The sequence below is a fragment of the Penicillium cataractarum genome (genome assembly GCF_028827025.1).
Source record: "Penicillium cataractarum strain IBT 29864 chromosome Unknown utg000007l, whole genome shotgun sequence".
Lineage (NCBI taxonomy): Eukaryota > Fungi > Ascomycota > Eurotiomycetes > Eurotiales > Aspergillaceae > Penicillium > Penicillium cataractarum.
The window spans coordinates 3,518,700-3,537,998 of record NW_026622743.1 but is presented as its reverse complement, the minus strand read 5'-3'; the positions used below and the strand labels follow the sequence as shown (position 1 = coordinate 3,537,998).

The 19,299-nt window shown below is 48.2% G+C and overlaps 5 protein-coding genes across 5 annotated transcripts; 1 reads left to right on the top strand and 4 right to left on the bottom strand.

Moving 5' to 3' along the window:
- Positions 1-760: 760 nt before the first annotated feature.
- N7496_008808 (GMC family oxidoreductase) lies at positions 761-2,658 on the bottom strand (the record flags this gene model as incomplete). Its single annotated transcript, XM_056701727.1, has 3 exons — positions 761-1,710; positions 1,772-2,485; positions 2,628-2,658. 3 exons carry the CDS (start codon positions 2,656-2,658, stop codon positions 761-763), a joined length of 1,695 nt encoding a protein of 564 aa, XP_056553790.1.
- A 1,623-nt stretch (positions 2,659-4,281) lies between these two features.
- On the bottom strand, positions 4,282-6,363 carry N7496_008807 (folylpolyglutamate synthase; the record flags this gene model as incomplete). Its single annotated transcript, XM_056701726.1, has 7 exons — positions 4,282-4,376; positions 4,417-4,571; positions 4,627-5,513; positions 5,571-5,732; positions 5,788-5,794; positions 5,859-5,969; positions 6,122-6,363. The coding sequence occupies 7 exons, from the start codon at positions 6,361-6,363 to the stop codon at positions 4,282-4,284; spliced, it is 1,659 nt and encodes a 552-aa protein (XP_056553789.1).
- Positions 6,364-9,955: 3,592 nt separating this feature from the next.
- Positions 9,956-10,654, top strand: N7496_008806 (HAD family hydrolase; the record flags this gene model as incomplete). The annotated part of the gene is made up of 1 exon (XM_056701725.1): positions 9,956-10,654. One exon carries the CDS (start codon positions 9,956-9,958, stop codon positions 10,652-10,654), a length of 699 nt encoding a protein of 232 aa, XP_056553788.1.
- Positions 10,655-12,368: 1,714 nt separating this feature from the next.
- On the bottom strand, positions 12,369-13,970 carry N7496_008805 (uncharacterized protein; the record flags this gene model as incomplete). The annotated part of the gene is made up of 1 exon (XM_056701724.1): positions 12,369-13,970. One exon carries the CDS (start codon positions 13,968-13,970, stop codon positions 12,369-12,371), a length of 1,602 nt encoding a protein of 533 aa, XP_056553787.1.
- Positions 13,971-15,385: 1,415 nt separating this feature from the next.
- N7496_008804 (uncharacterized protein) lies at positions 15,386-16,525 on the bottom strand (the record flags this gene model as incomplete). The annotated part of the gene is made up of 1 exon (XM_056701723.1): positions 15,386-16,525. One exon carries the CDS (start codon positions 16,523-16,525, stop codon positions 15,386-15,388), a length of 1,140 nt encoding a protein of 379 aa, XP_056553786.1.
- Between the last annotated feature and the right edge of the window lie 2,774 nt (positions 16,526-19,299).

The window sequence follows — 19,299 nt, the reverse complement described above, 5'->3', positions numbered from 1 at the left end:
TGCTGCGAGTCATCCGTCTTACGGAGAAAAACAAACATTAAGAAAATGACATTGAGGACAGGAGTTGAAGATAATTAAAACAAACGGCACCGAACCAGCGCACTGGGATTTCCGAGACGTCGCGATTCCGCCCACTTGTGGAGAAAGCGCCACCACTTCCTCTTTGGGTACAAAGACTCATAATCAGGTCTAGAACTGGATCCATTAAGTCGATCCTCGTGTCTGTACAAAGTACAGAACCCAAAAAAGCACACTTCTTGGCACGGACGGATCCAGTAGTTGCATATAGATTATAACTCCCTTTTGGGACAGTCAGTAGGGATCATACTATCTAATTTGATCTAAGTTGTAACAACATAAGTACAATGCCTTTAGGCCGCCCCGAATTTTCCATTACACAGAATCAGAACCCCAATTTTGGCCCCAGAAAGAGTGCGCTGCGATCAGACTACTGTACACTAATAAAAAAGGTTCGTTAAAAGCTAAAATTTGAACACAAACCTTTGTGGCCGAGATTGTGGATCTTGGGTCACAACGTTCACCCCGTAGTCTTTGGTGGCGATTAGCCGTCAGTTTTGACTTCAGTCAAATAGCCTAGTGTTTTAATTTCCACTGTATGAAATTTGGTGCCTTTGCCTCTCCACACTACTGCCAGGTAGGCGCTCGCCACAAACTCTCTCGCCTTACTTGATGAGCACTGCCTCCAATTCAAAATGGATTGCGAACAGAGACGGGCTATCTAATTTCTCAAATATTGAATCTATGCCAGATCATACTCACGAACCAACTTCTCTGCACAAGTCGCACCAGTGACATACGCAACAGCTTGGACATGCGCATTTACCAAAACCGGCACCACACCCATATCAGTCACGCGTAGATTCTCAATGCCCGTGACCTTGAAATCTGGATCAACGACTGCATCCGGATCTCCCTTCTTACCCATCTTTACAGTACCCGTCATATGCCAACTAGAAGAAATGTTCTGCCGCCAGTACTCCAGCAGATCCTCATCTGAATCGCCCTTTGGCATTGCCATCTCTGCCACGTTGTCCTTAGTGTAGGACTCGTGTTTGATGATACGGAATGAGTCCCGTAGGGCCTCAATCGCGAGTCGCCGATCGAATGGGTGAGCTAGGAACTTGGGATTGAACGAGAGCGGAGCGTCTGGGTCAGACGACTGCAGAGTCACTTCGCCGCGAGTCTGGGCATTGAAGAGGAAGACGAGAAGACAGGAGTAGTTCAGTGCTTCGGAGGGGAAATCCGGGATGAACCAGTGGACAGGGAAATGTGTGATGATTTCATAATGCGGCACCGTTTCCTGGAGCAGGTATCTCTGTTCATCCGTGGGAAGAGCCTTGAATTCCGGTGAAGAGACAAGCTGCTCAGCCAGCTTAAACCAACCGATACCTAATTCACAGGCAAACTTCGCCCAGGGGCCTGTCCCATCCTCTTGCCACTGCTTTAGTGCAGCGTCCATAGCGGCTTTATCGCCATAGAACGCCTTGCGACCAGTGCTCGTTTCCGAGCGGGTGTTGACCATCGGTACAAAGCAGTGATCACGGAGACCTTGACCCACAGCGGGGACATCAAGAACAACGGGTATATTGTGCTGCTCCAATTGAGCGGCGGGGCCAATACCCGAGTGCATAAGGATACGAGGGTCGTTCAATGAGCCAGCGCTCAAAATAACTTCCTTCGTAGCAAAGTCTGTTCAGAATTGTTAGTATTCGGGAAGGTCATGACAGGGACAGGCTGGAGGCTTGCTCACATTTTGTCCCATTAGACTCCACACCGACGGCCTTGGTAGCTTCCAGGAGTACACGCTGCACAGGTGCTCCCGTGATGATTGTGAGGTTATCAAGCTTATCCTTCACCAGATCCCCCGCCGTCGATCGTAGTCCCTTGTGGGCTGAATTAATCAGAACTGACATTCCAATTGGATTGCCCGAATTGTGATCGGGATTCAACGGAAATCCAACTTGCTCAAACACATCCAAAAGCTCCGTCAAGTCCTTTTCCCATTCCTGCGCAAAGCCCACATGCAACGGACCCTGGCTCCCATGATCTTCCATCTTTGGATCCGCATACTTCTTGGCTACACCGTCGGGGGTCTTCCCGTGGAACGTCTCTAGCTCTTTGAACCTCCGCTGAATGTTTTCCCAAGCATAGGACTCGTCGCCAGTAATTCGCGCCCACTCCTGATAGTCGTCGCGGGCGCCGACGCTGTACACACCGAAGTTGATAGCACTCGACCCGCCCATGCACCGGCCACGGCTGTAGTCAATCTCCCGATCGTTGCAATCGCTCTGTGGGGTTGTCTTGTACCCCCAGTTCATGGACTGGTTCTGGAAAGTGATCCATCGTTGGCCATCCACGCGGAGGTTGCGATCTTCATTATGATCGCCTGCTTCTAGAAGAAGGACACGGGGCTTTGCGGCGGAGTTGGCGAGGCCAGCGGCAAGAGCGCTGCCTGAGGGGCCACCTGTTCGATGTTTCAGTCAGAGATTGTTTGACTATTGGTGATTTATTTATGTGGCAAATGAATTAGGTTCAAACATCATGTTTGCCTCTTTCGCTTGCACCGGTTGCTTCCTGGTGTATCTAAGCTCCGGTTGGTCACTTACTTCCGACAATGACGAAGTCAAAGGTGGACATGTTGGGTATTGACCTGGTAAGGACAATGCAGTTCTCAGGAGGCGAAGGCAAACAAAAGAACAAAGGTGATCAATAATAATACTCACTAGATTTGAGTTCGCTAATATGAAATCATTAGAAGAAAAAGAAAAAAAATGATGTGTCCAGCGCCGTGGCGCTCCCGGCAGCGGGGAAGACAAGGAGGGGAATTCCACGGAGTATAGCCGAGATTCTGGGGGCCAAAACACCCAAATTCGACTCTCAAACGGACGATCTCGAGGACTTCGAACAGGAGTAGTTGATCAGCGAATGAAATGTCTCATAATATCTCCATAGCACCCGCATTGACTCTGAACCGTCTCATGCTCCTCCACTTTAATGATTGCCGTACCTAGTGGGTGGAGTTCATGGGACCGGCAACGTATCAAGAGGGGATGTCGTGTGCAGGCCAACGGTTAGACTATCATGTTAAAATGCCAATTGGAACCTAAAATCGCCAAGCAGCAAGTGCCACGTCTATAATGGAGATCTCTTTCCTAAAACACGTCCTTCGAAAGCGTCTTCGGAAGTTGCATAACCTTACTTTACGCAAATTAAAAGCTTGGTTACCGGGCATGGATTTTACTTGAAAACCTTCTCTAAAAGAGCAGGATATCGATTAAGGTGTTCTCACTCTATGGGTTTGAAAATAAAGTGTGACAAATACAATGTTCTGTCTTTTTAAAGCAGGCGCCATAAAGGAAGAAACAATATTTTTAGCAAATACGGGGTAACGAACTTGGTGTGCGCCACAGATTTCCTGTAGCTCCGCTGACCCATAACGCTTTCCGCGTTGTGGGCAGGGGGCCCGGATTGTGGGTACTGTAGGTCCGCTAAGGGTACAATTGACAAGGCTCGGAAGTACGAGCGCATCAGGTAGCCCGCAAACTATCGAATGAGGATTCACGCTGTCACCATCTATGGATCCCTATTTTATTCTTAATCCCGATGCTAATTTACGTCTTTCTCCTAAAAATCTTCACGAATGTTAATTCGCATTACTCAAACTTTGGCAACTAGGATAGAACACGCCGCTTTATGTACGCCGTTGGTTAAGCCAAGATTTTTGCATCCCAATCAAACAAGTCCTGGGAGTTAGCGAATAAGAGAAGTGCGCGGCAGTTTTGGTATATTTCATGCAGGTTTGAAAGAGGCGTTGGCCCCATTGTTCATTTACAGCATGATTCTCTGCATGTCAAGGAGGGACATATGTGGGCCTTGCCAAGGCGCCGAGCTCGAAGATAATAGAAATTTCGATAATGTGCAAATCGTGAAAGCCGATATATTTCTCACGACTCGAATTTACCCACAATCAGAAGCTCTAGCAAGAATCTAGCTTGGCAGCTAATCATAGTACTGGTGATGCGTAACTAAAGCTGCTTTACAGAAAGGTGTTGGCTCGCGGAGGAGATATATAGAGTGAACTTATCGCTCTGCATTGATCTGCAGAATTAGACCGAAAGCTAGGGTCGTAGCAGACTCAGTGCTCCTCCGACTAAATGCAAACTTCCAGTGACAAAGGCTTCCATGCCACCTTGCTCTAGACTGATACTCTCCGCAAGTCGTACAGCCTGTTCGATTGTTGGCTCAGTTGAGACGGTGGAATTAGGTGTGGAATTCCTTCCAAAGGGAGGAATAGGTCGAGCAGAGGTCGGGGAAAGGAGTCTCTGGAACCTTGAGGGTTTTGTCTGGCAGGAAGACTGTTAGTTCAACGTCAATATAGAACAACTTTTCTCTTACCGATTCTTGTGGATCCATCTTCCCTCTCTTGATAGGTTGTGAATATGACATGATCGGGCACAGCATTGTTCTTGGACAGAGCATGTGCCAGAGATGTCAGAAGATCTACTCCATCACGTTCTTCAGAAAAGTGGCTGAAGATGAGGACACGGTGTCTGCGTAGGTAACTGGTTAGCGATAAAACGAGGCAGTAGTAGGAAGGAATCTCACTTTGGTGACTCGGTGGTGTTGACATTGTTTGCGAACCACTTTGCTGCTTGCTCGAGACTAAGTGGGTTATGTGCGCCATCCAGGTACCACTGTGAATTTCCACTCTTAATAGTCTCGAACCTGCCGAGCCACGAGAAGTTATCGATACCTTTGGCTATATCGTCCGAGCTAAGTACTTGTTCAGGATCATTGGCCTGCAAAAAGGTCGAGGCTAACTCGAGGGCCAAGGAGCAGTTTAAGCGTTGTACGGGAACGCTAAGCACTCTGTTATTGGCAGGTAATGTGTCCGAAGACGAGACGAAAGTCAGGGTGGTGTTTTTTTCGGCGGCACGTTTTTGTAGTACTTCGGCAGGACCAGGGTCTTGTACGACAGAGAATGCAGCTGCTCCTGGTTTGAAGATACCTGACTTATGCCAGGCAATGTCCTCGACTGTAGGGCCTAGTTGTGCGACATGATCAAGCCCAAGAGAGGTGATACCAGTCACGATGGGCTTCCGCACCACATTTGTAGCGCAGTATTCTCCACCATGGTGCGTTTCGATAATTGCTGCATCGACACCTTCTTTGATGAAAGTGTGGAAAGCCAGTAATAGCAGAAGCTGGAGATAGCGAGGTTGTCTTGTATACTCTGGCTGCTTGGGAGAGGCAAGGGTCTCCCACACCTCGAAGAAGTATTGAGTGAAAAGGTCTTCCGTGATTGGTCGATTATCGATCTGGATTCTCTCCCGGATGCATTGTAAATCAGGAGAGGTGTATAACCCGATTCGCTTGGGAAACCCGGTTCTCAGACCGTGGGCATGGAGAAAGGACCTGGTGAAAGCGCAAGTACTGCCTTTTCCTTTGGTCCCGGTAACATGAATGATATTGAGCTGGTCAACGTCATTTTCCTAGATCGAGTCAGAATCGCTAGTTCAGCAATGGAGATAGAATTTTAGTAGACACACTGAGTGACCCAATGTCTGCAGCCATTCTTTCATTCCCACCAAGCTGGGAATGCCCTTGACTGTTGGGGCACCACTTGGAGTCGGCGAGTCTTGGGCCGTTGTCGGCGCAGGTGTCGTCGGTCGGGCCTTCCGCCTTCGCGTCTCCAAGAGTCTCAACGCGTTCTGGTTCGGAATTAGATGGCAGTCATTTCAAAATACCGATTGAGGAGCGGCTTACCTCATAACTACGCTTCATATTGGAAGTTAGGCTAGAGCTAGCCCTTGGAAAAACCGCTGATACAGTCATACGCGTCGATGCTGCCGATTTTTAGTCCAGAGATTCGGTAATAGGAGATCGATTTCCATGATTGGACCGCGAAGGGGGTTGGATGCGCAGGTGGTACCTCCCGGTCACCGCAGCTGTACAACAGAAAGGGCAAAGTTCCCCACTGCCCTTTCAGCCACAACCCAAACAGTGATCAACACGATGGCTAGAGCTGGTGGTGATCGATGCAGCATCCTTGGGAGAAAGGAGCCCTTCCTGGAGAGCATTGGCAGTGATACATGGCTACTGGTGCTCTTGGCTGATTTCGAAGATAGTGACAAAAATCACCTCCTTCGTTGCCTTCGATATCTGGCAAATCGGCCCAGTTTGCCAGATGAGCCTAGTGAAGATGATCTCGAATTCGATGAAATGGGGAACGAATTCGATGACCATTTTGACCGCGAAAGTGGGCACCAAGAGGGTGGCCCCCTCGAGGACTTGTATGAGGCCTCGTATGAGGATGAAGGGGACGAAGAGGACGACGACCATTATTTAGATCTACAAGCGAAGCTCAAAGTCACACCCTCGGCTCCATCGAGTTCCTTGCTCTGATCTCTCGCATATCAGGGGCCACATCGGGACAGTCAGGCGAATCTCTACGCTCTCGCTGTCCTAGCACAACAGTATGGTCACTCGGAAATCATCGTGGCCGATGAGTTGACCAAAAGCCAACTGAATCCTGAGATGGATACGAGAATCTACACTAGAAATCTAGATGCACCGAAGCGAGGGTCTGAAGTGATCCTGATTTCGGTGTTTGAAAAGGACGGCGCATCAAAAGAACTTTCTGTCTGGGCCAGGCGGGTAAAACTCGAAGGTTCTGGCGTTGTCGCTCAATTTGGAGAATTCCAAGGGCATCGCGGGGTTTCTATGGCACAGATGTTTGCAGAATCGCAGATTGCATGGGAAATCCGAGCAGTAGCTATTCCTGGAGAAGACCGTTGGTACAACGGTCGTGACCACACCACCTTGACTGGGCCCGATCTCAAAGATCGGATATGGACTCACTATGGCCTCGAGGTTCACGACCCGGGTCGCCCTTTAATCACACCCGATCTCGTGGGTGCATTAGGACACAAGAGCCACCTATACTCCCAGCGGAGCCCTGTAGGCAAAATCCTCTCGGCTCTTCCCGGAGAAGTGGTTTTCAACATCTTCGACAACCGCGGAGTTTCCTCACTGGTTCAATGTCCAATTTGAAAAAGGTTTCCTAGTGAAAAGCATCTCGTTTTCTTTGCGTCGTTCCCAATGACACCACAAAAACAACAGGAGATGGAATCACTCATCCACAACGAGCTACAAACTTGCCAGGAAAGGGCAGAAGAGTCACCGTCACCGTTATCCTCATCGTCATCGTCATTCACTTCAAGCTTTGAAAACGAAGCGCTTTCTCACCGGGCTAGCCGTATTCAATCGCTACCTCAAAAAGGGCCCTCGCAAATCACGTTTGAGTTGATCCCCTGAGAGAAGCACGGTGCCACGACTCGAAGAGATTTTATGAACTTATGGGTGGAGTACATGACCTCCACAGTAATGTTCCAAAAGAGATTCAGCCTGCCGCCACTGCACATACTCATGGAACCAATCACCGACATTCACTCGCCACATTTTGCTGAAGTACTCGGTGACAACAAGTCTGTGGCAATAGCTTCTCGAACGACGCTTGACAAGATCATTACTGTGACGCGCAGATTCGGAAATTCCCCCAAAGGCAGATTTCACAAGCTCCACATGTCTTGCCTACGTAGAGAGAATATCAGTCGCCCTGACAAGCCGTTCTATCGGAACAAGCTCCCCTGGCAGTCTCCAACGTCATATTTCTACCAGGATAGATGATTGCCGATATTCTATCTGACGAGTCGGTTGGCAGACAAACAGGATTTTAAGATTCGGGGGAGATCTCAAAAGAAGATGATCTGGGTGGGGTTTCGGAATCTGATGACGAGCTTTCAGGATCTGTTTACTACTCAGATCTGGAGTATACCTGTGGCTTTGCCCCCTGGCAAAAAGACGACTCTGATGGGACTATTCGTGATATCTGGGATATTGCTCAGATGGTGCACAGGGAGTCCCTCTGGAGAGAGGATGACTATTTCATCTGTATCGATCAACAGTCGGCCAAAGACATGAAGGTTATTTTCGTCGTTGCTGAACGCCGCAAAGTCCGCCATCGATGGCCCCCGTGTGAAAAGTATGCATCTTCCCGACCTGGCCGGGTTTACTTTCGTTCGTATCCCCTGCCGAAGGGCCTTTCATGAGACCGGTGCGATCCGGAGAATTCGTCGAGATCTTGGACACCTACGTCGGAAACACTTTCTGAGGCCTGAGCTACGGCGAGTTGACCGTTTGCAGAAGAACAACCAATACCCATATGTTGATGAGGATGGAAGCCCCCTTGACCTGACCGAGGATGTTGATTCTGAAGCAAGTCCGAGCCCATCCACCTCCGATGAAGAAGATGAAGGTGATCATGAATATGATATTGATTTGCTCGACCCGGGTGGAAGGGAAGTTTTGTACGATTCGTTCTTTTTTTCATGATGTTCGCTGCTGGTCAAGATTCAATGTTTCACAAAGGCCCGGTCAAAGAAGAGACCTAAAAACATTTTCGTAGCTGAGAGATCTATCGAAACCTTTGGCCTCTATTCCTGACTTCGCACTCCTCGCGTGGTCATTCCACGATCTCGTCTTTCGTAACAAGCTCCAGCTATTCCCTGCTGACTGCGCCCTCACGCTCATATTAATTACACGCCGGAATTATGGGCACCCTAGTGAGCGGTGGAAGGCCTCGTCACCTGTGAAACTTTCTAAAATTGAATGCCTTGAGATCTCTCAGCTAGTCACTGGAAAACGTGTTCAGTGGATGCAGCGGTGTTAGTTACGGTCCCTCGGGAGTCATTCAGGTTCTGCGAGATCGGTACGTTAGTGTGCTATCCACTGAGCCAAGTTCGAACTTGAGGCCAAGAGATTGGCTGATCTCTACATCAGGGCATAGAGAGATTCTTTACTCAAACCCCATGATCCTGGTGACGCCCAATGCAGTGGTGCAGACTTCCTCAGAACTGTGTCCCCGGTAGCACTGATTGTATCGAGTATCACCAGCTTTCCCTCGTCAGACTCTAGCGAAAATGGTCGTCGGCCAAGCCGCTCGACGTGGTCACCACATCCTGAATGCCTTTTGTCTTGCTACAGTGGGATAGTTTTACATACACATCGTCCCCAGGATTCGAGACTGCGCGGCGACAAACGTAAGCAGGGTTGGACAGAGGATAGGGATCATCGTGGTACGTTATTGAACCATGGTCTTATCAGGAGATTTTGCGACCGCTACGATTTCGTTGGTTAAGGCGTGGATAGTATCTTGCATGATTTTCGAGGCAGAAGTCGGATAGCAAATGGGTATCATTAGACTGGCGAGGGCTGGATTTTCAGGAAGCTCGACGATGGGCCCGGTGACTATTATCTTGTCGATAAGTGCCATTTCGAGTGTGTTGATACAGGAGAGAAATGTCTGAGGAACCGATATAAAGACATAGAAATATTTACCTTTGTCACTTTGGGCTTGAGAAGAGGTTGATGGTATTGTAAATGTAAGTACGAGTATGTGCCTGCATATTGTATGTATAACACCGTTTCGGGTACGTCGATCCCCTAATTTACAGGTGTCGATCTTCCCCGAGTGAGGCTATACCCAATTAGTATTAAGTGGCGTCATGGTTTGGAGGGGAGATTGTTTCTTCTCGCACGCTGCCTCTTACTTGAAGAGTCAATTGTCCCTCTCCCTACTCTGGAGCATTTGATAGTGTTCAGTCAAATCATTAGTCAAATAATTAGTAAAGATTAGAGTTGGAGGCATCTACGTTATCTTAATGTAACATCACCAAAATGAGCTGCATGAGCCACGTAATTAAGCGTGTCCATCTTGTCACAGCACTAATGCAAGATCCCTGACCCTGTTCAAAATTATTTTCTCTCCTATCACGTGCAATAATTCTCAATTGTCCCGTTGCTTCTCAGTGACTCAACTTTTTTCCAACGTACAACTAACTACCCAGACGTCAATTACACAAACCACCTCAAGATGATATCCCTCGCCATCTTCGACTTCGATGGCACTCTCTTCGACACACATGAATCCATCTCTCAGACAATAAAATTGACCTTCGACTCCCTCCTCCCCACACATACCCCTCCTCAATCTGAAATCCACCGCCTCATCTCCAGCGGCGCCGGTCTAGCAGATACATTTCAAGCTCTGCACCCAAACCCTTCTGAATTCACGTCTATCATTGAGGATCAATGGATTGAGAAATACCGTGCGCTTTATGCAATCCATGGCCAACTCCTCATCAAGGCCTTCCCGGGTGCGAGAGAGCTCTTGGCCGAGCTGAATGCCCACAAGGTCCCTATCGCCATTGTGAGTAACAAAGGTGTGGCGGCTGTGAAAACTGCCCTCGAGCGCAATGGCCTGGAAGGCTTTGTACCCGAAGATTTGATCATTGGGGATAAGACGCCTGGGGCAAAGCGCAAGCCGGACCCTGCCAGTTTTGTGGATGTCCTCGTCCCCGTTCTGCGTGAGCGATATGGATTACCGGACATTGAATCGAAGAGTGTTCTGGTAATTGGTGATACAGTGGCGGATCTTGAGTTCGCAAAGAACATTGGAAGCAAAGGCTGCTGGTGTCGGTATGGGTATGGAGATCGAGAGGCTTGTCGGAAAGCGGGCCCAGATTTCATTGTTGATGGCCTTGGGGAAGTTGTGGGGATTGTGAAGAACTAAGAATTTCCTTTAGTACAGACGCAAAAAGTCCCAGTCAAATAGCTCCATGCAGTATTACTGAGCGTCGCATTAACCGAAACACCCTATTGTCGCTTTGAGAACTCCTGAAAGACAGCCGCAGTTTTGTCTTTCATTTGTTCCCTCCCGTGATAAACTGCATAAAATGTCGGATATCCTGACTCCATCAAGACGTATCTCACTTGGACAGATTCTGAATCTATATACCGGGGGTTCTTCTATATCACACATATGGCCACTTCATCCTCGCCACATATAGTATCGAGTATATTACACCGAGCACACGTTCTATAAGCATCTATATTGTGGACAGCACTTGCTGTCATAACTTTTTGGAGACTTTTTGCCAACACGGCTCTCTATAAGTCCTTTCTTTCCCAATATTCCTTCACTACCATCTCTTCATTTCAGACATCATTCTACTTCATCTCTTGTGCGTCGTTCTTGATCACATTCCAAAGGCTATTGACAGAATATGTCCAGAGGTCCCTGATACCCGAGGCTTCTCGGCATAGTTGAACAATTCAATTCACGGCAAAGGCCCTCTTCGTGGGATTATCGCCACAGTCGTCGGTCACTCCCAACGAACGTCTCAGACATCCTCAGTTCTCCACCGACATGGATCCTTCCCCTTTGATCGATGATATGTCAAATTGCTGGCCCAACTCATACGTACGCCCTCCGCCTCCGCTCTCACCAAAAGTGAGGCGGCCCGCTGCAATATAAATCGTGATTACCTGTCTTGGGGTTTACACTGCAGGCTATGTCCGGCAGCCAAATTGGCATAGAATCCTTTGCAACCTGTACTGGAAGGTGTTCCGCCATCTCTTGAAAAAGATCTGGTCAATGAGGGAATGTTTAATCATTCCAATAGACCTGACTGGGTCAACTGAGCAGACCCATGCCGTGACTTCGTCCCTCTGCTGCTTCGAACTGATCGATGAATTGTGCAATGAGTCTTTCAGGGGGAAATCTCCGCTCCAGAGCACTTGGTGGTATTCAGATATCCAATGGTACGTTCAAACCCCAAGCTCCGAAGACCGTACTTCGAAATGTTGACCCGTGTTCCATAATTTAGGTTGTCGACCGTCATTGCCCGAAGTGGAGCTCCCATCGCCGATATTCGCGAAGCTTTGCTGTCGATTGAGATTTTCGGAGACATGAATGCGAAGATTTCCCAGGATGGGAAAAGAGTCAACCCAATTTCCAAGTCCAACAAAACACCGCAGAACGAGAGGGGGGACTGGGAGCCGATGCTCAAGTCTCGCCACATGCCAATATCTTTGGTTTCTGGCTACCACGCGGCTTGAGCAGCGACCACAACAAGCGCACCGAGGAGATTAACGCCCGAGTCGCGGGGACCGAAAGAATCGTGGAGGCCTACAATGATGCAATGAGTTTCGAACTCACCTCCTGGCTCTGGCAATCGATGTTGAGGACGATGATATCCCTTCACCAGCCTGATTGCACGCACGGTCAATATTGCTGGTCTTTTCCGTGCCTTTCATCATTCAAGCAATGACAGATAATTTTCTCTTGAGGTATTGTTAAAGTAGCATGTAAAAGTTGGGATTTCCCGACCCATAATAGTATCATCGCGAAATCGCTCTTTCTACCCGCCATTCCAGGCTTATGCAGCTTCTCATAGCTATATTCCACACCAATCAGCTACCTAGTAAACTAGATCTCCTCTCCTCTACACAGAGCCACGCTCAGAATTCTCGATCAGCTCTACCTGAGCCTTGAGCTCCTCCCGCTGTCCGTCCTCGCCTTCATTCAGAGCAGACAATTTGCCTGCGACTCGCACAGTCTCGAAAATCGATAGATCTTGCTGAAACAAATCTTCCAGTTTCTCCAGGCTCTGGCCCATCGTTTCTGGGTAGAAGAAATAGACGGACCCGATATAGGTAAGGCCGATCGCAGTATAGACGAGGTAGTATTTGTATTTGATATTGGCCAAAGCAACGGGTGTGACCATTTGAACGACAAAGTTCCTGTAAAAGCTTTTAGCATAGCCCAAAATGTTGGCAAGATGATTATCATACCATAACCAGTGATTTGCGGTCGAGATAGATGTCATGGCGACCCGAAGTCTAATCGGAGCGACCTCGGTACAGTATAGGAAGCTCGGTCCAAGGAAGCCGATGGGGAAGAAGAAGTTGAATAGGAACACGAAGAAGGTGCTGGCAATTGCCGCACTCTTGTTGGTGCTAGAGAAGCTGGATGTGATTGCCATCGACATCATACAGAGTGTGATACCGACTCCGCAAAACAAAAACAGCTTTCGGCGACCGAAGCGATCGATGGTCAAAAATGTAATGAAAGAAGCTAGACATTTCCACGTGAGAGCGCTTGCGGCCAGAATCCGAGTAATCCCGTCTGAGAGATTCAAATTACTCTGAAAGATTGTTGTCGAGTAGGTGCTGATGACTTGTGCACCAGTCATCTGAATCCAGAACTGCAGGCCAATGCAAAGCATGAAGCGGTAAAATAGCTTGCCGTCTTTCATTCTGAAGATGTCCCTGATCGAACCAGCATTTCGAGCTGTTTCTTCCAGGGAGAACTCAATAGCTGCAATCTCCCGTACGATATCGTCATGGTCTCTGTCAATATCTCTTATTCTGGCAAGTTCCGACCTCGCCCTATCCGACTGACCGACACGAAGGAGCCATCGAGGAGACTCGGGGAAGAAAAAGATAGACATGGCTAGCACGACAGAAAGGATGGATGGCAGCGCAAGTGGTACCCGCCACGCCACGGAATGTTGATGGATGTGCGAAAAGCCAAAGTTGATCCAATAGCTCGATGCATAACCGCTCGTGATGAAAATTCCATCCACAACAACGTGTCTTCCTCGATTTGTTGCTTGGGAAGATTCGGACTGCCACACTGGCACCATAGTGCTGAAGATTCCAATGCCCATGCCCGTTATAATTCGGCCCACAAATAACTGTGGAAGCTTGAATGAGGTGCATGAGATAGCTTCTCCAATGAAGGTGAGGATAGCTCCAAGGCAAATCGTCTTTCGCCTGCCAAGCACATCTCCCATAGCAGAGCAGGACAAAGAGCCCACCAATGCTCCGAGGGTGAATGACGAGACATAGACTCCCTGAATCACCGAGCGGTATGATTTCAAAGCACCGGTGGCATGTTTCGTATCGATTTGTGGAAACGTATCTGTCCAGCTCTCGAATGATAGCAGGCCTCCAACGACAACCTGGTTATAGCCGAAGAGGAAGAAAGACGGGAAAACGACAAGGACAATCTGCGCGAGATAGAGATTGCGCCCGCGAAGCATTTTGTGTGGTATAAAGGTGGAACGAACGAAGATAGTAGGAAGGTGCCCACGTCCAGGGTTTATGTAGGCATTGCTGGATCCCCCATGCCGTGGGGTTAATTCTGGGGGGATTGAATGTGCGCGGGGTCTCCAGGCCAAGAGTGCCGTGGGAATGTCATCGTGTGGGGGCAATGGGTGAGATTGGTGAGCACTTCAAATCAGAAGGTTGGGATTTGACTTAAGTGGAGTTCTACTTTCAACGAAGTCCGGGAAACAGCCGACTGATCTGTTTGTCACTTGCAAATCTAGCATCAAGTTGTTCTCTACGCCTGACTGCATCTATATCTACGACTTATAGTATATTATTCGTGTTATTAGAAATACATTGTTGATATACGCATCGCACTTATATGGACTCAATGAGGGAATGGGCGCCGGAACTTCCTATTATATACAGAAGACCGAATACTTAACGTAGATATTGAGTTGCCGAATAAAAAGCCAAAAAGCGCCATCAAAAACGCCAAGTGACCAAGACTTGAGTCAGGGAAAAACTTGGATTGACTTCGCGTCCATCTCGAATATGGTTGTGCTGCATGCTTGTCTTTCCCATGAAGATCTCTTGATGCCTGGCATTCATCTGGTGGAAATATTTTAATTACCCTCTCCTTTCAACAGCAACATTAGCCACAAGCCCCCCTCATCGTAATTTTATAAAGTTTGTGGACGCTTTTAAAAGGCGGGTCACTGCCGTGATTTCTTCCGTAATGTGTGGTTCGACTCGGCATATAGCCGAATTGCTGATTGGACCGAGAGAACCCGGCTTTAACGATTTAACTAACTGACCGACCGAGCATACCGCAAGTACCGAAGTAGAGAATTTAGAGCCATGGAGGTCCCGGCTATCCCTCGCTTAAACGGCAGTAGAACCTTACAAAGAAGAGTCCTAGTCTTGTCGGCTAGAAAATTCAGTTCATGAATGGTAAAACCATCAAGGCTATTCTTCAATGCCATACAATATCATGATTATACATCAGAAGGCTATTACCGCCATTGACTAATCTTTAACCATCGGCACGGCATCTTTTCGCCCTGCCAAGATCTCGCTGATCCCACCTTCCAGAGTGCAAGTTACTACACTTCCGAGAAGCCGACATTTGCGACACGCAGCCTTAGTCAAATCTCATCCCACTAATAAACGGGGCTTTTCCAGTCAGGCCGGTTGATCTGAGGTGCCGTATATGCAGAGTATATGGCCTCGGCTATGCCACCTGGAGACTTCGTAATAAGAACACCAAGCAGAGTGATAGGGCCTTCTTGAAAGTTCCAACTGACATAATCTCGCTTCACGGGAATCCCCGCGGGCAATCCAATTTCTTGAATCTTTGGGAGTTTATCTTATGAATATAGTCGTCTTAGCCGACTTGGCATTGACTTCAAGCCATAGCGTACACAGTAGGCGATGGTGTCCACTTGGTGACCGTTGGCTGCAACCGAATATCCTGACCAACGAGTATGTTCCACTCATTGCGCGTGATCGGGGTAACATCCGATGCCGAGAGAGGAGTCTTGGGCCCGCGTCTGACAGAAGGCGGCTTCATGGTACTTGACTTTAGAGGACTTCTGACAGGACTGGGATTCGTCTTTGGCGCGACTGCTTTTGCGGGCGTTGGTTTTACGGTTGTTGGTTTTGCGGGCAGTGCCTTGTTTGTATCTGACTTGGACGGCTTAGGCTTTGCTACTGGTTGATGCCGGACACGAACAGTGCGAATCGGGGCTGTGTGGACTGGTGACTTTCGAGAAGACTCAGTCTTGGTTTTTGATGGCTCAATCTTGCCTTTTGATGACTCAATCTTGCTTTTTGATGGTAGGACGATTGCTTCTTGGTTGTATGTGTGTTGATAGGCTGTGGCGATGACAGCGAGGAGGTCATCCTTGACATCTAATTGTTCATAGACGCGGTGGAAAAAGGCCTTGCTGAAAGGCCGGCCTTGGAAATCCTTGATGATGCGGTGTAGTAGTTGCACGCAAGAAGTCATGGATTGTTCGTCAGTTCGGGAGAATGGCCGACTTGAGAGAATGCACATGCGGCGCTTGAAGATATAAATTCGGTCCATGTTCAGAAGAGTCAGACCTTCTTGGCTAAAGATGACTTCATTCTGGAGGATTGATTGTTGGACAAGGTACTCATTTGCGTGGCGCTCGTGCTGGCTGCGGCTGAGTGCTTCGGTCCAGCTTGGGCCAAGAGAGAATTTCTTTGCACCCTTTGCAATTGCTCGCTCTAGAACACGTCGTGAAGGGGTATCGAGGGGTGTAATCGGGATGACCATCAAATCGGAGGCCTGGCCAGTTGGGTATGGCTTGCCACGACCGACCAGAAGTGTGACGTGCATTGTCTTTTGTTGCAACTTTGAGGAGATATATTCGAGGGCAGGAAGAATAGATGGAAGGACGACTTCAGAGTCAAAGTTGAAGTCTGGGGAAAGAGGAGGAGAGATCATATCGATGGTGAGTAGACGAGTGGGCGAGCTGGGGACATAGATGCCCGATGGTCGAGGGAATCGCATAACACCCATTTTGGTATTATTTTATAGACACTTAAGAAATAAAAGACTAAGGGATTGTTATCAAAAGGCTCTTCGAAAGTTTTGAAGAGATGCCCCTTTACTGGAAGAAATCCAGATTGGCCTGAAGGCAGAGCAAACCGCGACCTTGAGCGACCTGATATAACTATTCTTCCTACCAACAATCAACCAACATCAACTTCCCCGCACGAAATTGACAGACGCATATCTTAAGATAGAATTCTCCCAAATTATCCTGATTTAGCTGCAGAGCTGTTGCTAATGATAGCAAAGTCATGTAACCCATCATCCAATCACTGTTCCTGGATTCCCCCTTTTCGCTGGTGGGGTAACTCTAGATCCAATCAGGTCGGGCGACAGTCAACACGACAAAAATAAACCAACAGTTTCTTAGCCGCCGAGGCGTTCACCTACCAATCACCGGGCCACAAAACCTGCACTCTGAAAGCCTTATGCAGGTCGTCACACTCGAGCACAGGGATCGAGAACGCATTCGCCATCCACGGCGGGTGTTGGTTCGCGATTGTTTATTCTTGATAGCTCGTTCACTTGGTTCGGGCACAAGCTGACCGCATCGCATAATTTCCACCGTCCAGGATCCCGGGTCCATGAGCTCCTGTCGATAGGTTATTGTGGTGGTTCACGAGCCAACAACGAGGTTGGCTTCTAGGGATCTCGCCTGCGTTATGAGGCATTTTAAGGTATTCTCCACTGTATCTTCCTAGACCTCGCCAACTACCTCGCGCACGCGACGACCAACTAGATAGTAATGGGCCCTTCTGCATATGACTTCCGATGATGTGTCTTCGGAGTGCATATCGTGGGCATGGGCAGGCACACGGCTGAACATGACCAACTTTGGACGTAGATATTTCTTACACCGTCTCACTGGTATTTCTTTGGTCTTCAACGGTCGCATCGTGGTCTAAGTTCAAGAGGCTATCGCGAAGGACGATTTACTAGTCTCTACGATGCGGTTCCAATAGAATGAAGATGGAAGAGCGCGCAATTAACCGCTGTCCTCTGTAATGATATCTCATCTGATCTATCTCGGGCCCTCTCTGCCTATAGCATCGCTCTCGAACAAAGGCATGTATTCGAAAGATCCGATCGCGACCGATGCATCCTCGTATGACCCAAACAGCGGCTAACCCACCATGTCGGTATCTGATCTAGAAGACAGATGCAATGTCGAGTCATTGAACAACGCATCAAATGTGTAGGTTACGGCGATAAAAGAATGGGGAAAGAAGCCCGTGAGTGGAAAACTATCACCAACCCATGTTATCGACGAATGCCGTGTTTTCTAGAGCCGCATGGGGCTGAACTACTTCCAGACTATTGAATTTATGCATACTATGAATTCAAGGTGCTCATGAAATCGGTCTATTCTGCTCCAATCAAAGGAAGCTCGTTGCCCAGTTGTTGGTGTTGTTGTTGGTGGGGGCCAAAATCAGGCGGCAAAGTGAGGAGTATTCAAGGTTAATTAAGCATCTTTTCTCGCTCCACTTATCTACCCTAATATCTTCCCAGAAAGAAGTCGCTCACGTAACATTGTCCTGATAACAATTTGTCAAACAAATGATTGGAAAAGGCGAAGATAGGTTTTTCAAATCTCAGCCCCAAGGTACTGGGCTATCGACAAGTCATCGCGCTTTTGACTGAGGATATGATCTGGATGGACGCAGGCTGACATCCCGGGCTTACAACTTCCAATTCTGGAAAGTGTCCCCAATCCAGGTATACACACCAATCTTGCCCAAGGAGAAATTACAGAACCATGTCAAAAGAGGCAGTAGATACATTTGACAGCAACTTACGTGAGACCAGCTAGATATCTTCCCAATGCCTCCTGCACTATCAAATAGTATTTCCCAGCGAGATATATATAGATGAGCATTGGATACGTGCTCGGCTGACACAAACCGCTTTGAGCGTTCCTACAATTCACCTTGCAGACAACCCTTCAATTTAGACATTGTTTAGGGTTTGTAAGATTTTTCCAGCAAAGCATTGAATCCATGGAAAGTTTTTCAGGCCCTAAAGAGCAAGTTCGTTGCCCGGAGCGTTCGGAAAGCATAGGAAGGTTGAGATGGAGAAAAAGCGCTCATTCAAACTCGACTGTTGAATTCAGCCTTTACACTCACGGAAATACACGGCGTCAATTATGTTGAGAACAAGCCGAGGTTCTTCAAGTCGGAAAATTTTGACACATAAAAATAAGAAACTGTGGATGAGGCGTTGTGGTGGAAGAGGCACTTTTTGCTTGTGGGGCTTGGAAAGCTTATTCTCGGGGATTCAATCTCAGTGCGAAGGATGCGGACGGAGTTCACAACCTGGGTCTGGGCCACTGAGGAAGATGAAGGCTATGCAAGAATGAGTCCGTAGCTGGAATAGGGTTCATCTTGTCAGGCCAGTAGGAAAAGACATGAATAGGTTCCGGTTGCCGATCCATAATGAAGACTTCTTACAGTTGTGCCTAGACTTCCAGCATCAGACTATCAGAATCTACATATTCTACTTACGCAATATACTGGGGTGGTCGTCTAGAACCGTTGATAGGCACACGGCAAGGCATTTTCATCTTTTCGCACCACGTGGGCTGGCCCGAGTATAGTAAAGTTTTCACCGATAAATACGGAGTAGTGATAGGGAATAATCCATCAACATTCATCCACATTCCCGAGCGGCTGTGAACCGAGATCACGCGTATTCCAGAAAATTCGCTATCAGCCCCGGGTTGTCCGTTCCATGGATGTCATGCT